Source organism: Gopherus flavomarginatus, chromosome 4, assembly GCF_025201925.1.
Source record: "Gopherus flavomarginatus isolate rGopFla2 chromosome 4, rGopFla2.mat.asm, whole genome shotgun sequence".
Classification (NCBI taxonomy): Eukaryota; Metazoa; Chordata; order Testudines; family Testudinidae; genus Gopherus; species Gopherus flavomarginatus.
This window is the reverse complement of record NC_066620.1, coordinates 117,545,846-117,566,892: the sequence shown is the minus strand read 5'-3', so window position 1 is coordinate 117,566,892 and position 21,047 is coordinate 117,545,846. Positions and strand designations below refer to the sequence as shown.

Below are 21,047 nucleotides of genomic sequence, written 5' to 3'. Positions count from 1 at the left end.
GAGACCCACAAAGCCAGTGAAGATGGTTTTGAAATTTCTTTGTACCACTGAAATGGCACAAAGAAGCCTTAATCAAGAGCAGACTCCAGCCCAAGATATACTGACACTTCATGAAATAAATTTTATTTCACAATTTACCAAAAAAAAACCCCTAGAAGCTTGAAACTGATGTCTCATTGCTTACCAATTTTTTTCCTCTCTTCCTTGCATGCACACTGTTTTGCGCAGGGTTGTACATGAGTGCTGTGCTGCTTTTTCTCACTTTTTGGTTGGTTTGTTTTTAGGAAAAGGGGAGCATATTTAAATATTTGCTACGGGGAAAATTCCCCCACAAACAGCTAAAAGTAATTGCATGGAGTTTGTAAACGAGATGTAAGAAATAAATGGTACAGTAGGCTAAATATTAGTCTTTGTTAGTAATATAAATTAGATAATAGAAATAATATAGACTCAGATACAAATGCCTATTTTTCGCTTTTCAAAAATCATCCAGGACTGGGTAAATGAAGTTGTCCCTGAACAAGCAGTATGCTAATACCTGTCCTCCACAGATCATCAAAATTAAGCCAGATCCTGAAAGGAAATGTAAGAATATTCTGTATTACTGTTAGTCCTGGCATATAAAATTTACAAGAATAATTAAACTCATCCTATTTTTATAAGCAACTGTATTTAAAGAGAGCAGTTTTTGTTACTCACACCCTTCTCTGGTATTACAAAGAAGAAAGTGAAAGTCCTAATGCCAATGACTTCGTTTTTTCATTTTGAAAACAATATTGATTTTTCTCTTTTATTTCTAATAACGAGGCCTTTTATTCTTATCTTTTTGGCCTGATCCCTCAAATGGCTCCATATGGTCACTGGGCGTCTATGCAGAACAAGTTGCAGGTCCAGGATTTTGTCTGTGCACTGCTGTCACTGGGGGTTTCAGCATAGCTCTGCATACTTAATTGCTCCTGAAGAACTGGCTTCCACAATTTTTCTAAATCTCAAAGTAGTGGATTCCCACATAGAGGGCAGGGATCCCTAATCTTACACTGAAATCAGTGGGAGTTTTGCCATTCACTTCAACAGAAACAGGATAAATCAGGACCTGAATCTTATAGATTTCCCTCTTTATCAAATGTATGGTATGGTGTCTGATGGTGGACACCCCTATCCCAATCAGAAGAAGGCTAATGAAATCCTCTGGGCTCAACCACTACCAAATAGGCCCTTCTGCAGGGCCTGCTCTGGCTAGAGGAAGCAAGCTTAAGAAGCAGCTTGTCACAGGAGGGTATGGTAAATGGTAACTAGGAGGAAAAAGCTGCCATGCTTCTGATCCTCTGGGCTCATGCACCTTATAGTTGCAGTCCTGTTGACTTCATACTGTTTGGTACAGTCCACTAGATCTGTAAATGTGACTTATTAATGTACATAAAGTGAGCAGGATTTGGCCCTAGAATATAAATTTTAAGGCTTGACAAATGTTAGGTCTGAACGACTTGCCTGAGTCCTTTTTAAAAATAGTATCAACTATTTGGAGTGCATGTTACCATCTTTCTTGTTTGTTTGAACCTGTTAGGCTGTGCATGAGGTCACACAGGTTCAGGGTCTATTCTCCCTTCAAAAGTCCTTTCCCTACTTGGGAAATTTACTCCAGCCTTTCTGAGTTCTCCACTGTGGGGGTCTCCCACATAAGGGTACATTCAGTCTCTGAGTTTCCTAAAAAAGCTCTGGTTTATTTATATATGGCAGCCTGGCACAGCTGGACTCCCAGTCAAGTTTTATCTTCAACCCCTGCCCCACAGTGATCAGCTTGTCCTGGTCTGGTAAGTCTTTGTAAGTGGGGGAGGTTTGTCAGCTCTTTCCCTCTCTGCTACGAGCTATAGCTAGAGTCAGCTATTTCAGAAGCACGGCAGCTTTTTCCTCCTAGTTACCACTTACCATACCCTCCTGTGACAAGCTGCTTCTTAAGCTTGCTTCCTCTAGCCAGAGCAGGCCCTGCAAAAGGGCCTATTTGGTAGTGGTTGAGCCCAGAGGATTTCATTAGCCTTCTTCTAATTGGGATGGGGGTGTCCACCATCACATACCAGACCATACATTTGATAGAGAGGGAAATCTCATAACTGGAGCTGGATGAATAATGGATGTTTCAACATTTTCAGTGAATCAAAAAGTAAAATAAGTTTGTGTTTTTATAAACATTTTTCATTTTAAAAAATCTAAAGGAACTTTCCAAATGAAAAGTCATTATAAAAAATTAAAATGTTTAATTTTGACAGGCGGTTTTTTTGTTTGGTTGGGTTTTTTTGACTAAATGTTTCTGTGTCATTGAATCTACAGGTTTGATCAAAAAAATTCACCCAGCTCCACTCATAACTACAAATACTATGAATCTACACAGTTTGTGATTATTTCAAAGTTAAATAATTGACCTGTACCTAAAGCCATCCACCAGTGCAACCTCAGAGGGAATTCAGACATAACTGTAAAATGAAAAACATTACATCATAAATTATTTTAGGGTTGTTTCTCACATGAAGAAAAGCTGAGTCTTCTAAAATAAAAATATAAATTTAGATACAGTTACTAAGATTGTAAAGGTTAATGAAATGTAAGCTCAGATCCTGCAAACACCTGCCCACTTGATTAACTTTACTACTGTTAGCTGTCCTCTTGAAAGTTAAAAATAGGTGTAATTATTTGCAGGATTGAGGGATTAAAATGTAAACTCTGAGGCAGAGATGTCTCTCTTTTGTTATATGTTTATACAGTACCTAGCACATCGGTGGATACTGATCTCACAGAGCCCTAAAACAACTTCAGCTAGATTCACAAATGAGATGTAAATGTTGCAACACCTACAGCTCAATTCACAAAAGGATTTAAGTGCCTAACTGCCACTTTAGGTGCTTAAATCCCAGAATCCGGCCCCATCAGGATTCACAAAATCCCCACTCAGCAGCCTCAAAACTCTGTAGGCGTCTAAAATCACTCAGCAGTAACAGTTTTAGCAGTAACAATTCCTTTAGCAACTATGTTTCTGCAGCACAAATAAATAATAGTAATCTAATTATTTTGTTTTATTTTCTTAAAGAAGATCTGAATAAGATACATAAGATAACCATGGAAACCAGCTTCCTTGGTAACTCCGATATGGTACAGAATTTTTGTAATTTTTCTAAGGAAGGAGAAAATTATTTAGCAGGATTAATGGGGATATAAACTGCAGTGATGGGATGAAATCCAGTAAAGGAAATATTATACCCTGATCCTGCAAGGAGGTATTCCAAGTAGAATTCATTGCAGGATCAAAATTTTTAGTCTGTATCAGGAAATTGATCCTAATAGTGAAGTCTGTTGATCTCTGGAACAATTTCTCATGGGAAATGATGAAGTCCCATCCCCTGGGTTATTTAAAACCAAACTGGACAAAGCACACAAAATAATAACCGGAGCCATTGTGCATTGGGAGGGATAGGTGATCTAATACTTCTTTCCTATTTCTAATTTCTAGGATAACTATAATAGGATGGATAGGCGAATCCCCTATAAAAGCATTGTGATGAGATCAAGAGATCCCATGTTGGCTCTGGCAAGGATGGGGTTAAACATCTCTCCCAATCACCCATCCCTGCTAACCAACATGAGTAGATCAGCAGGTGTTCCCAGCAAGAACTGCTGATGAACCTCATTTGCAGCATGCAGCTCTTTCCTCAGAGGAGAGAGAGAAAGTGACAAGTGAGGATGCTGGAGCGTATCATAGGCTCTGTTTTTGTTGTTGGGATTTAGCTGAAATGAGCCCCAACTTAGACCTTTTGTGTTGGACTTGGCTGAGGCAAGCTTCAGTATTACATTGAACTAGGGCGGGGTATTTATGTTTGAGCCTTAAAGGGACAGGGCATTGAGGGCAATATTACTTTGGTTTTATAGCTGTGCACACCCTCCAAGCTGCAACTGCAGGCAAGCAGGTTTCTTTTCTTGGCTGCCTTGTTGCCAATAAAACCTCTAAATATACTGCAAGATAATTTAACATTTGGAAGTTTTTGCAACAAAAATGTAATAAGATTTTTAAATGGCAGTAACTCATCTACATGTGGCACTTGAATGCAAGAAAGATGAAAATTTGAGGGAGAAACTTGAAGAAAAAGGCAAATTAATCCAATAAAAAAATTAGATCAATAGTATTTGACTAACTCTATTCAATTTACTGTACTGCAAATATATTTAATAACATTCGCACTTACCAGCTGCAGTTATGATGATATGAATAGCAGTAACTGTTATAGCATAATCCCATACCCATTCTTCCACAATCAGGACAAACAGCAGTCCACAAATAGAGTAGGTTATCTCCAATGAAACCAGGAGAACTATAAAGGAAAACAGGGAATTTACTCCCAGCAGAGTTTTGGAAGGGTGGTTCCCATCCTTGCAACTAATGGCAATAGGCAGTTCTGATTTCTGAGGTTAACCTGTGGCCTAGTCTACACTAAAAAATTAGGTCAGTTTGACTACCTCAGTGAGGGGTGTGAAAATATGCAGCTGATCAACAAGTTTTTCCCCTTAATGGCTAAGCTGTATCCCCACTCCCTTGTGTGGAACAACATAGGCCATATTGTTTCATCAATTTCTAATGCGAGATCCCCACTGAAGCCAATGGTAATTCTTAAAAACCAGTGGCACAATCACCCAGTGGCTCCTTAACAGAAACAATAGCCGCTATAATGAGGAGGGACAGGAATAGTGTCAGGTTACCCTATGTGTTAGGTTTTTGCGTTCCTCCCAGTGAAGTGGAGGGGACCTGTAGTGGGGCAACTGCCCCACTCTCGCAGAACAGGGGTTAAAAGCAGCCCTGGAGAGGCTGGGAGGCAGCCAATCAGGGCTAGGCTGGGCCCTATAAAAGAGCTGCAGGGCCAGAAGGCAAGGGAGTCTCGCTCTGGCCTTGGAGGGAGACAGACCTAGCTGCGTGGGGGAAGGGTACTGGGAGCAGTGCTAGAAAAGGGCAAGAGGCGCTGAGAAGCTCCAGCCTGGCAACTCCCCAGACTGAGGCCTTGGTCAAGGCCTAAACTGGTACTGGGGCTGCAGGAATGTAGCCCGGGATTAGGCAGAGGCAGCTGGTCCAACCCCTGTGCCAGTGATGAGTGGCCATTACAGATTGCAGTCTGCCCCAGTGAGCGAGGGCTAGATGATGACTGGCAGTAGCCACTGAGGCAAGGTGGTTTTAGAGAGTTGGGGGTTCCCCAGGGAGGGGATACCCAGAGAGTGGGGATACTCCTGGGGCATAACCCTGAGGTAAAGGGCACTGGGATCCAGGAGGGACATGGGGCCAGCGGCAGGCGAGACACCTGGCCAGCAGAGGGTGCTCTGAGACTGGAAAAAGCTAATTCCCAGACAACCAGCAGGAGGCGCTGCACCAGTGAGTCGTTGCTTTGCTACCGGACCATAGGTTCCCAGTCTAAATATGAAGCAGTGACCTAGAAGGGAATGGCTCTATTATTTTATTACTAATCAAAAATCTCTGTTACAAACTTTCTTTTGGGGGGCAAGCGGGCGCAGGCAGGAAACATTCTGGCCCTTTCTCAGTTACCCAACAACAAAAAATGAAGTACAGTCCATTGGTTTCAATTTATAATTTGGTTTTATAACTTGAATGTGCCTTTGTTTTCATGCTAAAATGGCACAGAACTATCGTTTGTATTGCAAACTAGTAATGTTGGGTTTATATGTTTTTTAAACCACAACTTTGTATGTGATCATGTCTGCTGCAGATGAGCACAGTTATGTGCCGGATTGACAGGAAGACATCACTAAGTAGGAACTAAATGGACAGACATATCCCTTAGTATCCTAACTGTCCATAAAATAAAAATAAAGCTGTCTTTTAAGAAGTCACTGATAAGGATTTTATAAATGTAACTGTTCAACAGCAAAATCAGTTAGGAAAATGAAATGTTTTTTAAAGAGCCAGTATTTAGTCTGAAAGTACTTTAAGGCCCTGATCCTGCATATACTTATGCATGTGCTTAATATTAAGTATGTGATTAGTGCCACTGAAGTCAATGGGACTATGCACATGCATAAGTGTTTGCAAGACAGGGCCCCACAGAATGGGCCATGGCAGCTACTTTGTTGTTGGTAGGGAGCTTTCAAAATAGAATACATTCTTTTTCTTTTTAAAGGGACATGGTCAACTTAAAAAATCAGACTTCAAATGTTTATCCTACTGTTACTGCAGGTAACAGATAAGGTTACTACGACAAAAAGAGAGTAGAGAAAAATATTTTTGCTTCTTCAGTTTAATTTGTGCATTTGTATATTGCCAGTTTCATTCTTTCCCTTATATAATAATTTTTTAGTTTCCACTGTTGTTTTTGCAGATCTTTCACCCAGCAATGTGAGAGAAAGAAAAAAATTAAAAATCAGGAAAAGGTGATTGTAAAACCACATACCCAAAAAATGACAGAAACACTTGTGTGAATGGAGTACCTGAAGCTATTTTTAGCTCTTTTTTCTTTAATTGACTAGACTTCAAGTTGATTATGTCCCTTTAAATTTTACTAGTCATTTTAGTGGTCATGAAAATGGGTAACTAATTTGAGCCAGGTGTAGTGCAGGGAGGTGCTGTATAAGCTTCCCAACACCAACACCTCAGTCTTGACATCTCACCTCCATTTTCAGCTTCAGGCTTCTCTTTCCTTTGGTCACAACTCGGTTTTGTAATGTGCACAAATGAAGCCTGCCATAATATGAGCAAGATCACATTCATTTGTGACCTCAGTCCTACACTTGAATCTTCTATATCTCTGTGTCAACAGACCTTCAGCAGCTATTGTTATAGTTTTTGTTTCACACTGTTCTGCTAACAGATAAATGCTTTCCAAACTAGGGTGACCAGATGTCCCAATTTTATAGGGACAGTCCCGATATTTGGGGCTTTGTCTTATCTAGGGTCCTATTATCCCCTCACCTCCTGTCCTGATTTTTCACACTTGCTGTCTGGTCATCCTATTCCAAACAGAAAAGAGACTAGTGAACTAACGCATTAATCTCCCAGTCAGATTTAAAAAGGGATCTTATTAGTAAGTTAAGGTACACACCAGCTAGAAAAATTTTATAGCTACAACATTAGGCACCTATATAGTGGTCAATGGTGCAGTTTTTCTATATCACGTAATGTTTAAACATTATCAGAATCAGGAAAAATAGTCTATTTTTTTACCCAAATTGGTAGAAAGCTTTTAAATACATTTGATAAGGCAATCATGTCCTCAAAACAGTACAGTTTTGGAAATTTGGGAAATATTTCACCCCAGATTATATCTTGTATGTATTTTCCCATACTTTTTTGCCTTTTTGTCTGTAGTTTCACGACAGTATGAGCTTGTTTGTACCATGTTCCAGTGTGGTCATGTGGTTTACGCTAGATGGGGTTGTGTAAATGTAGTAGAGTCAGACTTCTGGAGGAGGAGAAGCCAGCTATATCTCATGCCTTACTAGATAGATGGGGAGCAGTATACTGGACTGCCAGACCTTCCAGTGGTGTACGGCACAACATGGCCATCAAGCAAGCTCTCAACAAGGACTGTGGGAAGCATGAGCATCTTTGCACAAAGGAGAAGGCTCTGACCAAGTATTACCTGACTGCATTATACGATAGCAATAACAGCTATGAAACAACAGATGTGTGGAATGCAGCCTTCAGCAACAGATCTCCACAAAGAAGCTACCACAAAGTGCTTGACTACAGATGACTCTGTCATTCTTTCAGTCACATTTTTTATATCTTGGACAGCAAAGTCTTTTAGCACTGAACTTGAAACAAGGTCAGACAACAGATAGCCACCTGTGAGCATTGCAAGTGCAACATCTGCTGTGCCGCTACCTGAAACTGCAGAAAGTTTATGCATGATAAGAAAGACTGTCACACAAGAAGTGAAGCAGTTTGTAACCAGTAGGCTGCAAAGGGATGAGATAGACTCTTTGATCCCATAAAAAAGGCATAATCTCAAATAATTTGGTAATCTCAACAAAACAATTGAACAACAGAAGCACAAGCAATTGGTTGTCAGATATTCAGAAAGCTGACAGTTATTGCCTAGTCCAGAGATGCTGATATCCAGGGTTTGATGAAGTAGGAGCTGGCACCTGTCCCATTTCCATCTTTATCTTGGACAGATCTCTATGAAAGACCCAAAAGAGCAACACGCTGGCTTGGCTGGAGAAAAATCAATCAGTATTTGAGCTATCAGCATCTGATGAGCCAACATCAGCTATTATAGATGGTATGATGCTGCTGCAGATGGTATGCACTGATACTGCCAAGTGCAAAACTTTTGGGGAGCTGTCTGATCAGGTATTGAAAATTATCCTTGGACTAAAATGTCAATACACTGCTGTTGTTGGTGACAATTTTATGCAAATAAAGAATCAATCAAATCTGGTGAGAGCCTGCAGAGGGAACGTCCAAATGCAAGACATTCAGAACCCTACTGTGTTAACACCACTACCAAAGCAAAACTTAAGATGATATCAAATCCACAGAACAAATCAAACATTGCAAACTTTTTCCTCCAGGGGACTGGATTGTGAAGCATGACCAGAGATTGCCACCTGGTCATGAAGTGTATTTTGCTGGTGAGTTTCATGCCATTGCATAAGCAGTGTAAGTAGCACCTGGCACCCACTCTGCAATACCAAAACTCAAGGCAGAAGACAAGGAAGAATATTCATGCTATTCTTGTATGTTGCTCATGCAAAGCAAATACTTGGATTAAACAGGGTGCTAATGTGGAGCTTGGACACTGATGTTGCATCTGCATGCCCATCTATTCTTTGGATAGATTAATTCTGTTTCAAAACTGGTGTTGGCCAAAAGAAGAGATTCATTGTCATGCATAGAATGGCTATGGAGCTGGGAAGAGACTTTGGCAGTCTTATTCTGCCAAATATTCATGTTGTCAGTGAATGTGACTCTACTTCAGCTTTCAGTGTCGGGGGGGGGGGGAGAAGAGATGGCTGAAGACAGCAGCTGAGTATAGAGGTCAAGGAGGGTCTGAAACATCTTGGGAGCAGTGCATCTCAGATAGAGGAAGAGACAGAAGCAGCCTATGTCTCACTAGTATCTTGATCATACTGTGGTAAGAAGCATCTTCGGATAATGTGTGCTGTAAATTGTTTGCTAAGAAGAATAAAACAAGTGAGAAACTACTATCAGTAATGGACTCCTTCAGGCACCACCTGAAATGTGCAAATTATCTTTCATATATGTAGTTATGCAAACAGTTCAGTATCTTAAAGTGTCTCCTGTCAGCAGCAAGTAAATGATAGATAGCATTGGACATCTTGTTTCTAAAATAATGGTGCTGCCACCTGCTCTAGAAGTCATCCTCACCTTCGTGCGGCATGGCTGGGAGAGTACCTGTGTAACAGGGAAATGCAAATGCCACAAGGAGGGTTTGGAGTGGTCCAATGCATGCAACTCTGACAGTGTGGCAATGGAGTACTGAACACATCAGATGCAGAGTCTGAGGGGGAGTAGAAATGTTTCAACAATCTGCAAAGTACTGTGACTATTTTGTAGGTAAATATAGCTTGAAGCAGTATTGCATGACACATTCAGCAGCTCATAGTTACATGTAGGGGTTACATAAGAGTACCTGGTTATACTTTTGTTATTCACACGATATAATCACACGATATTCTACAGCCCTTACATGAATTGTCATTGTATTCAGTGATAATTACAATTATACCAGGCGTACTTTCTGCTTATGTCTCCGGCTGAGCAGATAACATCAAAAATATGTTTTTATAATTGGGGGTAAGTTGTGTGCATAACTTCATAAAAATAGCAGCTAGAAAAACTTTTCTCAAATCATTCCATTCTACAAATAATGACAAACAGTTTGATGTAGTACATGGTATAAACAAGTCCATACTGTGATGTGACTACAGACTTCGGCTTTAACTGAAGGCAAAAAGTATGGGAAAATGCATAAAATATATTGCCTGAGGTTAAATATTTCCCAAGCTTTCCAAAATAGTACTATTTTGAGTACATCATTACATTAACAATTGTATTTAGAAGCCTACTGCTAATTTTGGTCAAAATTAAACAGTTTCTTTGAGTTATGGCCCCTTTTGTGATTTGATTGATTTTTTAGATTGGATGGCTGATAACATTTACTTTAGACGTTACATGATATAGAAAAACCACACCACTTCTGGTATCTATATCCATCCTTGTGATGACCACCACATATGTGCCTACCATGGTAGCAATGACATTTTTCTAGCTCATGGTTTAGCCCATAGTGCCCAAAATGGGTCCAGGCTGGTAGACTATAATGCACAAATGGGTTAATATGTTTTTAGTATATCTTGTTTAACACCCTGCACGTGAAGGCATGTAACAAACTATTATATTATAATTTAAATACAAATCCTATCAATCATGTTGATATTCTATATTTACATTGGCATTGTGCAAATGCACACTAGTTCAAACTGTGTAGGATTTATATTTTTTCTAGTAACCCTTTTTCCTGCTAATCTAATTGAAATGTTCTTTTTTTTTTACATCTAAAATCAAATCAATAATGGCACTGAACAAGCATCCCTGCACTTTCTATTCCTGTAAGTGTTTAAGATTATGATCTAAACAATTTACATTTGAACAGCTCTAATTCCAGCTGATGTGGTTTTTCTTTGCAACAAATTCCAAACCTGATGAAGTTTAATTTATGTAAATGCTTCTTTTTTTCCCCTACAGAGAGACAGTAATAGCTTTGGAAAGGGTCACATTTTTTAAGATCTTGGACAAATATGTATAGTGATTTGCATTCGCTCAAACTATACTTTATTCTCCGTTAGTACACTGAACTGCCATTGGGCCAAATCCTGAAGTCTTATTTTACTTTGTATTGACTCCTTGCACTGGCAAAGTTGCCATTGATGTCAATAAGAGGTTTATGTGACTTAAGAATTTGGCTTATTATTTATGAGGCCCTATTGGAAGCTGGTTTGAATATGGATAATAGGAAGCTTTACTGTAGTAGAGACTAGATTCAGTAACCTTACACAGAATAATTAATAGTTTTATAATGAAAATGAAACATCTTCATGGTAGAACAATTGGTTTCAATTGAGAGATGCAAATTTGGAAGAGAGAGCATGGGAAAGGCTATGGGTTACTGAGAGGACAAGAAATATGTTAATTTATAAAGTGACCCTGTGGAAGAGTTATGGGGAAAATGAGCAAATACTTAAAATTCAACACAATTAAAACATCATTAAAAATATTGAAGCTAAATGGAGAGGCATTATTAGAATGTTTTAAAAATACTTTGCACATATGCGTGGGGATGGAGGGGAATTTGGGTTTATGTCTACAAAGTATCTATTTTCTTAGTTCTGCAAAAACTAAAACAAAATCAAGGTACCTAAGTAATTTGGGTTAATCCATGAGGGATTTGTCTTAAAATCAAAAGGTGCCAAACCGTCCAACATTTCCAACCTGTGGAGATTTTAAAAAAAAAAAAAGTTAAATCATATGCATATGCTATCAAATTAATGTGTTAGTTACATTATATAATGTAGTTTACTCTATGAGCTCTTTTAAACAAGATTCCAAAGCGAGTAATCTGGAATAGAGGAGTTCACAGGTGTCCGTAGTTTGCTGCCACTGTGTGACGTGGGCTTGCCTTCATACGCTGTGTCTATACTCTTCTTTAACATCAATTTGACATCCCAAGTGCTCTTAATGACTTTCTGAAGCAATACAGCTAGTCTTTTTGTCAGCCACAAAAATCTTTTTTGAAAAAAATTCTTTCCCTGGTGTTCAGGTTTTCTGTTAGTATATGTATGTCAACTGGTTTGCTCAAAAATAAAGTGTGAGCCAAACTGGCAACTATAAGTATTTTTGTCTGTCCAAGTGCTAATTTGTTCATTTAAATGGAAGCTCAGGCACTCTAGCATCTGATGCTGAAAACTGTGCCTACAATATAACTGAGGTCATATTCTAGACTTCTCCCCATGCTCTGCTCCACCAGGTTGTAAATCATAAATGCCCCTTTTATGTTCAGTCACATTAATTATGAATGCTAGAAATTCTTACCTGAATGCTGTGAAACAAATGCTTAGGATCACATAGTACACAGTGTAGAAAACTACTATACATATCAACAGGTTCAGCAGCACAATCTGTAAAGAAAAGATGAAATTAAACCTACTTCCTTATCTGCATTTGTCACAGGGGGTGCCAAGCAAGTGATGCTAGATTTCTATTTAGGAAAATTTTTTTTAATGGTTAAGGGGAAAGAAGTATTTGGGTATGATTTTTTACCTCATCTTATATAAACTCCTGAAGTAAATGACACAATTTTGTTATGTGTTTTCAAATAACCCAACCCCTAAAATTTATCAATTTTTTCATATTTTTGAAAAGAAATATACAGTGTAAAGAACATTCCTTTCTTATTATGTATCCACAGATTAACTGCTAGAGGCCTATGTAATCAAAATGTCCAATGGAAAGCACATTTCCTGGCAGTTAATGATCAGCAGGAGGAGTTGAGAGCCTAAGAAGAAGATCCAGAGGTTTAATCAAGTATAGTTATTAACCGCCAGGAAATGCCCTCCTTATAATTGCCATCATGAGGTGTATGCATACATACATATAGTAAACCATACAGTAGTAATGCTTTTATCCTGTCTGTGTCTAGAGAACCATATGATGCTACTATATAGTTTCATTGGCAAGGACATAGACTCTGAAAGGACATCTCTCTTAAAATATAAAACAATGTAAAACCTTATTGAGGCTATTTGTAAAAAAAATCCAAGTTTTCCAAAGCAACCATTATCTAATGGTCAAAGCAAAGTTCTGGGGGGAAAAAAGGAAGGCTGGATTCCATTCCATGCTTTGCTACAGACTTCCAGAGACACCTTGGGTACATCATCTAATGCTTGTGTTCCTCGCTATCCTCATCTGTAAAACTGAGGTAACGCTACATCACAGCGGAGTTCTGGGCCTTAATTTGTTAACATGTTTAAAGTGTGTTAAGATCCTCTGGTGGAAGCTGCTAGAGACATGTAAGGTATAATAGTTCATAGATTAGAAGGCCAGAAGGGACCATTGCGATCATTTAGTCTGACCTCCTGCATAACACAGGTCGTAAGACTTCCCTGAATTAATTGCTGCAAGTATATTATATTTTATAGGCTAATATCTTTTGATAGTAATAACAGATGCTGGCCACTGGAATCCACTTTGGTTTCTGTCATTCTCACTATTGTGTATGATGTGCTCTGAGGTATCCATTCACCCCTATATTTAAAAAAACACACCTTGAACACCCATCGAAAAGTCAGGGATTTGCATGCATAAAAATCTGGTATGTGCATTCGTTTCAAATGCACACTTAGGCCACGTCCAGACTAGGTATTAAAATCGATTTTAGATACGCAACTTCAGCTACGGGAATAACGTAGCTGAAGTCGAATTTCTAAAATCGAGGTACTCACCCGTCTGGACGGCGCGGCATCGATGTCCGCGGCTCTCCATGTTGATTCCGGAACTCCGTTCGGGTTGATGGAGTTCCGGAATCGATGTAAGCGCGCTCGGGGATCGATACATCGCGTCCAGACTAGACGCGATATATCGATCCCCGAGCAATCGATTTTAACCCGCCGATGCCGCGGGTTAGTCTGGACGTGCGCTTATAAAACCAGCAAGCAAAATGTTTACACCAGCAAGCACCAGATGTTTACAGCACAGTGTGGTGGACTGGATCATTCTGGAGCAATAGAGTCAGGAGATACATGTTTCTCTCCCTCAACTTCCATACTGTCTAATGTTTTCTCATGCTGGTCAGTGTTTATGTCTCTCCCTTTCCTTTTCTTTAAAAAGCAGCTTCTTCTTTCCTCTCACTGTTACCCCTTTCAGATTTATCCCCATGTTCCCTCCCATTTTACTTTTATTCTTTCCCCTACTTCCTTCATTTTCATCTCCTGTATCCTATTGTCTCTACTCCACTCCTTCCCAGCTCTTTCTCTCCTGGCCTCTGCACTCTCTGCAGTTCCCTGTTTCTTTCTTCACACAGGGGCACCTTTTTCTTCCTACAGAGTCTAACCCTTCTCTTTTCCTCATGTTCTTCATCCCCCACCCTATCTCTGGAGAATAAATATAGGTGTGCATGTTTAATTCTGCCACATGGTCAGGTGTCTGCCTTTTTCTAGCTCTTGCTTTGACAGCTCCTGCATTGTGCAATGACTGAGACAGATACATGCTGAGCGGGAGCAGCAGACAATGAGTGCAGCAGGAGAAGGCAACTGACACTCATCTACCTGCCTTGTAGTTGGACTGGTGGATGAACATTTGTTAGTTTACTGAACCTAGTTTTTCTTCCATTGCTGTCAAAGACCCGTACAAAAACCAAAGGGAGATTAGAGCTGAGTGTTTTTACGTATTTGCTATTAGTATCAAATTTGTACAGAGCTGAAGGCAGCTTGGTAAATTCCAGTAATTTTTTATATTAGTAGGCAAGAAATGGGGTTCATGCTCTGGGCCTAATTCTTCACTGCTTTGCACCTTGGTAACCATTTACACCTGTGCAAAGTGACTGTAAACTGCTAATATTCTGGTAGCATTTTACACCCACTTTGCATTGGAGTAAATGACTGCACAAGGTGTCAGGTGATGGAAAATCAGGACCTCAACATAATCATGTTAATCTTTGTTACCAGGAGCTGCCATCTATCCTGAGGGGAGATTGACTTCAATCCTACTGGAAACAATAGGAGATGATGCCCAGTTTTGCTTGTTAGCCTTTAGCGTAACTCTTATTGAAAGCAATAGAGATGGCAGCAAGTTTGAAAGAGGGCAGTACTTAGTGGAATTCTTTGTAGAGGAACATTCTTCTTCAGCAAGAACTACAAATATTTAACAGAGAAGGCAGGCAAATCAAATTTGGGGGTAGAGTGAAGGGCAATTTGCAGGACAGGAGCGAGGGTGAAGGTAGGGGTTGGCATATGCACAGAAAACTGTGGAGGTCATGAGATGGGGAAAACTAGCGACTTGTTTTGGTTGCTTTGTTCTGATCCAAAGTGGCGTAAAGCTGCCAGAGTATTCTCATAAATCTGGAACTAAAAGTTTTTTTGTTTTGTTTTTTAAAACCTACAAGCACAAGTTTGGTGCTTGAACTGGTCAGAAACGTTTTTTCCCCACAGAAAATGTCAATGTTTTGTCAAAAACTGACATTTGTTTGGTTTGCAGGTTTGCTAACAAAAATCAAAAAGTGTTGAGTAAAGCAGTTATTTCCCATGAAAATTTCCATTATGTCAGAAACTCAATTTTCTGCAGGGGGGAAGTTTTGAGGGGAAATTTTTGACCAGCTTTGCTGGACACTACATGCATGGTTAAAAACACACACACACAACCTTAACTTTGTCTTGTAATGACAACACAATGAAAAACCTGAACAAAAGTCTGTCTTTAAAATTCAGTTTAATCTAATCTGCAACTGCAAACACAACTATACACTACTTCTAATTTCATGGTTACTGCCTGGTATCTCTAGAGGAAAGAATTAGGGTTGTTTGGGTGCTTTAGAAGTGCATTTCAGTAACTTAATATGTTTGAATTTCTTTTGAATATAACTTTTAACTCTGAATAAAATATTTGGTAACAGTTGGCTAATGTGTTCCGAGCTGAGTTGTTCAGTTTCTGAAAACTCATTTCTATGAGGCCCACAAATGTTAAGCCTTATTGGCATTATGCCATGAATGTTGCACATTCAGGATCCCAATTTAAAACACAACCACACTGGTGTAAGTTATTTCCATCATCTAGGTCTGCTGGTGAGTTTTAGTCTCATCTATTCCTGTCTTTTACATAGTCCCTGCCACAGAAGCTAACCATGTCTTCATCTGTGTCTGGTACAGTTCCAGTGCTTAAAAACTAATGTATGCTGTACAGGGTTTGAAATGAAGGACTGCAGGGGGAAATAGTTTCCTTTTTTTTAATTTACTATATGTGAGGAGATGAAAGGGAATACAAGTTCCTTTCATTTAAGTCTTGCTGAAACTTTTGAACTCCTGCTAGATTCCCACACATTCATAACAATAACCAATAAACAGGAGATTCTTCCTTTCATAATACCGTAATTAAAGAGGCTTAGAATTTTCTTTCTTAAAAATTACTTGATATGAATGTTTGCACTTAACTTCTAGGTAAAGAACATCTCATCCAGCATACGGAGAACAAGAGCGCTATATGAAATGAAATAGATAGATATCTATATCTATATCTATTTCATTTCATATAGTGCTCTTATTGTCCATATGCTCGTGTGTGTGTGTGTGTGTGTGTATGTATATATCTCTCTCTCCTGCAGAGGTAAATAGGTCACAATGTCACTCTGATAGTAGTTTATGTAGATTAATTTAATGTGGTTATTTACAGGTATGGGATGAGTTAGACTAAGGAAGATTTAGGAGTACTCTTTCAAAGAGATGTATGACACAGGCACAAATCCTTTCCTTTCTTAATAAATCCTGGGCATGTAACATCCAACATTCTTCTCTGTACCTTCACTTCAGTGAAAATACCTCTTGTCTTGCAAAGAAAATGATACTTGCTCCCTTTATTTTATGAAGAGTACTCTTCTGTTACATCTTTTCTACTACCTTTAGCTGAATCATCATGTTTGTTTGGTTTCAGCACCCTCATGATCTGACTCATGGAAAGCTGTAGAAGTTTGTTCCTTAAGAGTACATCTTAATACATACTAGAAAACTGATCAGCCAATCTAAATGGTAGTTGATAACCTATCAAGACATCTTATGTTATTATAAGTAATCTGGGAGTCTCTGAGGCCACTGAATTTCTAAGATGAATGTTAGTCTTCTTTAACATCCTTTAAGATCAGAATGGGGGGGAAGCACATTAACTAATTATATTTGTATATGACACTAAGTGAGAACAATAACAATATACAGGCATCTAGAGCAGTTACTGGTATGGGGCCTAATCCTGCAAGTTGCTGAGCACTTCTGTAAAATGCCAGACATGCTCAATTCCTAATATTAGCTGAACTGAATTGACATCAGTGGGAGTCAGGAAGCCTCTATATCTTTCTGGATCAGGTCTATGGGCAGCAAAATAAACTGAGTTTCAAACTGGAAAGATGCAAATTGGTATAGAGAAAAAATCCAATGACAAATAATCAGTGGGTAGGAATTCCAGGAAAAGGAGCTATGCAAAAAAAAAAAAGACCAAGAAGTGATAGTATTCAGGAATTGGCTATGAACTTGCACTGCAACAGGATGGCAAAAATAGGTGAGAATATGATGACATGTTGCAGCAGAGACCAGAGAAGTGAGTCCCTTTCTGTGTGACATTGATGACACCACACATAGAACAATGTAAATAATTCTAGGCAACACAATACCAGACAGACATTAACAAACTGGAGGGAATTTAGAGAACAGCAGTAAAAATTAATTAAGGGCTGGAATTGACTTCTGAAGAAAGAGTTAAAATTAAATGTGTGTAACTGTGTATTTAATATTTGAAGAGGGACAGGAATTGTTTGGAGTACAATTAAGTGTCATGGGAGGAAACAGAGCTGGTCAAAAATAAAAATTCATGAGACATTTTGAAATGTCAAATTGTTTCCATTTTGTGGAGATTAAAGGGGATTCATTTTATTTTGATCAAATTGTTCAGAAATAATTTGATCAAAATCAGTTACTGAATATTTTCATTTCCCCTAAATAGGATTTTTGGCGAGCAGAACATTGGGTTGGTCTTAAAAAAAAACCAAAAAACTTTAAATACATTTTCAAATGTTGCTAACACATTTACCCAAAACCAAAAAAAGGAAAAAGTCAAGTTTGTAACATAATTTCTTAGTTTTGAAAAAAGGCTGTTTTCCAACAAAATTCAGCCACTTCCGAAACTTAATTTACTTTGGTAATTATTGCTAGATCTTTTTGAATGATCTTCTACGTAGTGGAAATCATTCCTACAGAATGGGGGACTGTATCCAGGAAAGCAGTCACTCTGAATAGAATTTAAGGGTAGTACTGGACAAACAACTGAAGACGAGCTCCCAGCATGATGCTGTGGCAAAAAGGGCTAATGAGATATTTGGATGTATAAGCAGGAGCAGTGCGTGAGAGAGGGGAGGTGATTTTTTACCTCTGAATATGGCATAGGTGAGACTGATACTAGAATACTGCATCCATTCTGGTGTCCACAATTTTAAAAGGCTGTTAGAAAAGGTACAGAGCAGAACCACAGAAATGATTCAAGGGCTGAACAAAAATGTCTTCAGTGAAAGATTTAAGAAGCTTAATCTGTTTAGTTTTCCAAAAAGAAGATAGAGAGGCGACTTGATTAGGTATGGGGAGAAAATAGCACGTACTAAGGGGCTCTTTAACTTAGTGGAAAAAGGCATAAGAAGAGCCAATGTCAGGGAGCTGAAGCCAGACAAATTCAAATTAGAAATAAGGGGCACATTTTTAACAATGAGGATGATAGTCACTGGAAAAAACTACCAAGGGAAGTGGTGGATTCTCCATCTCTTGATGTCTTCACACCAAGACTAGATGCATTTCTGGAAGATAGGCTTTAGCCAAACATGTTATGCTCTTAGTCAAACACAATTAATTAGGCTCAATACAGGTGGATGGAGCTCTATGGCCTGTCATATACAGGAGGTCAGATTAGATTATCTAATCATCTCTTTTGGCCTTAAAATCTTTGATTGTTTGAGTTACAAAGTGCTAGAGAATATAAAGTGAACAATCCTGCATTGGCAGAAACAGGCAACATGAACCTAACATTTTTTCTGAAAGGAGAGCAAAATAAATCATATATTCTGGTGCATGGCTTTCCCTCCGAAAACTTTTGTCCTAGCACAGTAGGACAAAAAGCATACTCATCATGTCTGAAACAGGTTGAATATTTTTGTCAATCTTTTATAATTTTGTGCACCAGCCAACGAAACAAGCAAGTAAAATTCATTTGTCCTGTACAGTCTGGGACTGAAAAGCATAACCTCCCACTCCTACCCTGTGGCACTTCTCCAAATTAAAGTTGGCTAAACATCTCTTATGATCTGGTCAATTCCATATAATCCTCCAACTTTTGCCTAAATGTAATGTTATGAGACTTCACCACATCCCCTGGAAGTCTATCCACCACGCTACCAAAAAAAAAAAAAAGGACAATCTTTAATACAATTTTGTGGATGTAGTTTACATTGCACTTAACTAATTAGATATGCATTTCATGGAGGTCTTAACTTTATGTTAGCAGCTGAATTAGGATGGGATTACATCTTATCAGCCTGTGATACAAGATTGTACTGTAATGAAAGCTGTGATGCAGGGGGAGGAGACATGGACTTAAGTGAAAATATCAGCTCTAGAGGAAAGGTGTGAGCTGATGTCCTGTTGACCCTTGCGTATCCTCGATTAAATTCTGACTCTATTGAAGTTCATGACAAAACTCTCATTGACTTCAGTGGGGCTAGGATTTCACCTTTTGTCCCCAGCATATCCTTAGCCACTACTTCAGGAATGGAGTTGTCTGTTTTGCCTTGATTATGCTCAAATAGGCTAAGGAAATGCATTTACTTAGATGCCAGGAATTTACCACTAAAAGAATGACATCAACAATTAAAGATCTTGGAACATGTCCAGAAGTATTAAATTCTGCTTCAGTTTTTAAAGACGTATTTTGCCATTGGAATTTAACAAATGTAGTTGTTAAAAAGTCTCAGAAATCCAACATTTAAAGTTCCACATATTTCCACCCTTTTTTAAAAAATATCAATTAAAAATGCATTTTCTTTAAAAGTATAACCCACAAATAATTTGTGAGTCATAGTTATTTATTTAAATGTTTATGCAATTTAAGGAAAGAATGGAAGAACCTGAGGTGATATCTTGGAGAGCTCAAGGTTAGGGTTTTATTAGGCATTTATAAGAATTATATCTAGCAAACTGCACCCTCTTTACATCTGTATCAGATGCATGTTGTAGTATTCACTGTCAGTACTATAAAGGAGGTAGTGCACTTTTCACTTGCTTTTTCAGAAACTGAAAACTGGAAAGTATGCTGTCACAACAAAGGCAACTGTTTAGTTTTAAATGCCTACTGTAACTGCATAATGTCATAAGTACTATAACATGACCTAAAATGTAATATAAACTCAGCTCTTTTTACCTTGGTCTCAGGAAGATTGATCTTAAGAGCCATGTACGCATCATAAGTAAAAGGAAGTGATGCAGTTACATTCCTTGTGTCAATGTCAGCTGGAAAAAGAAGCTATTTTTCACTCAAAGTGCTCCTGTAGGTGCAGTATAAGACTGAGTAAAGCAATATTATTGGATTAAACTGAACCAAGACACAAGCCATCTGTGAGCTAACTGTAAGCTGCTGTGGCCCAAACAGAAAATCCTTACTAGCTCATTAAATGCTCATACTGTTTGTAGAAATGGTCAAAACATGTATGTCTCGATCAAGTCTGCAAATAGAAAGCAGCAAATGATAATTTCTATTTTCTATGCAATGTTCTTTGACTACAGGTAATAGCAGTCTCCCACCTCCATTTAGTTTTACAGTCCTTAAAATTAATTTTATATTCCTATTTACTTTAAATCTTGAAGGGTACATTCTTTTTGTTCTTTGTTAGCACTTTTCTGAAAGCTACATTGTATTACATCAGCTATAATTCACATTTAATCAGGTATGGTTATGTTATGTTCTGTGAAGAAATGATAGGCAATATTACAAGACTCTCTCTTTCCTGAATCTTATTTTGTTCCTTGGGTGGCATGGAATTTAGCAGGTTTTGTAGCAGATCCATCCATTACTGAGCAGTTCTTTAATGGATCTGAATTTCAATTTTGACAAGTGACAGCTTGCTATAACATAGTGTGACAGACCCAGACCAGTGGGTGCAGGAGTCTGGTCCTATTGGTATCCAGGAGGTGGGCGGGCTTTGCCCGCCCACTTCTAAAGGACCTCCCCCCAGCCTAAGGGGAGGATC

General features: G+C 38.6%; 1 protein-coding gene across 1 annotated transcript; it reads right to left on the bottom strand.

Moving 5' to 3' along the window:
* Nucleotides 1-478: 478 nt before the first annotated feature.
* TMEM244 (transmembrane protein 244) lies at nucleotides 479-20,254 on the bottom strand. Its single transcript, XM_050949967.1, has 6 exons — nucleotides 20,222-20,254; nucleotides 12,101-12,186; nucleotides 11,427-11,500; nucleotides 4,230-4,355; nucleotides 2,424-2,468; nucleotides 479-573 (listed from the first exon to the last, which is right to left on the bottom strand). Exons 1-6 carry the CDS (start codon nucleotides 20,252-20,254, stop codon nucleotides 479-481), a joined length of 459 nt encoding a protein of 152 aa, XP_050805924.1.
* Nucleotides 20,255-21,047: the final 793 nt, after the last annotated feature.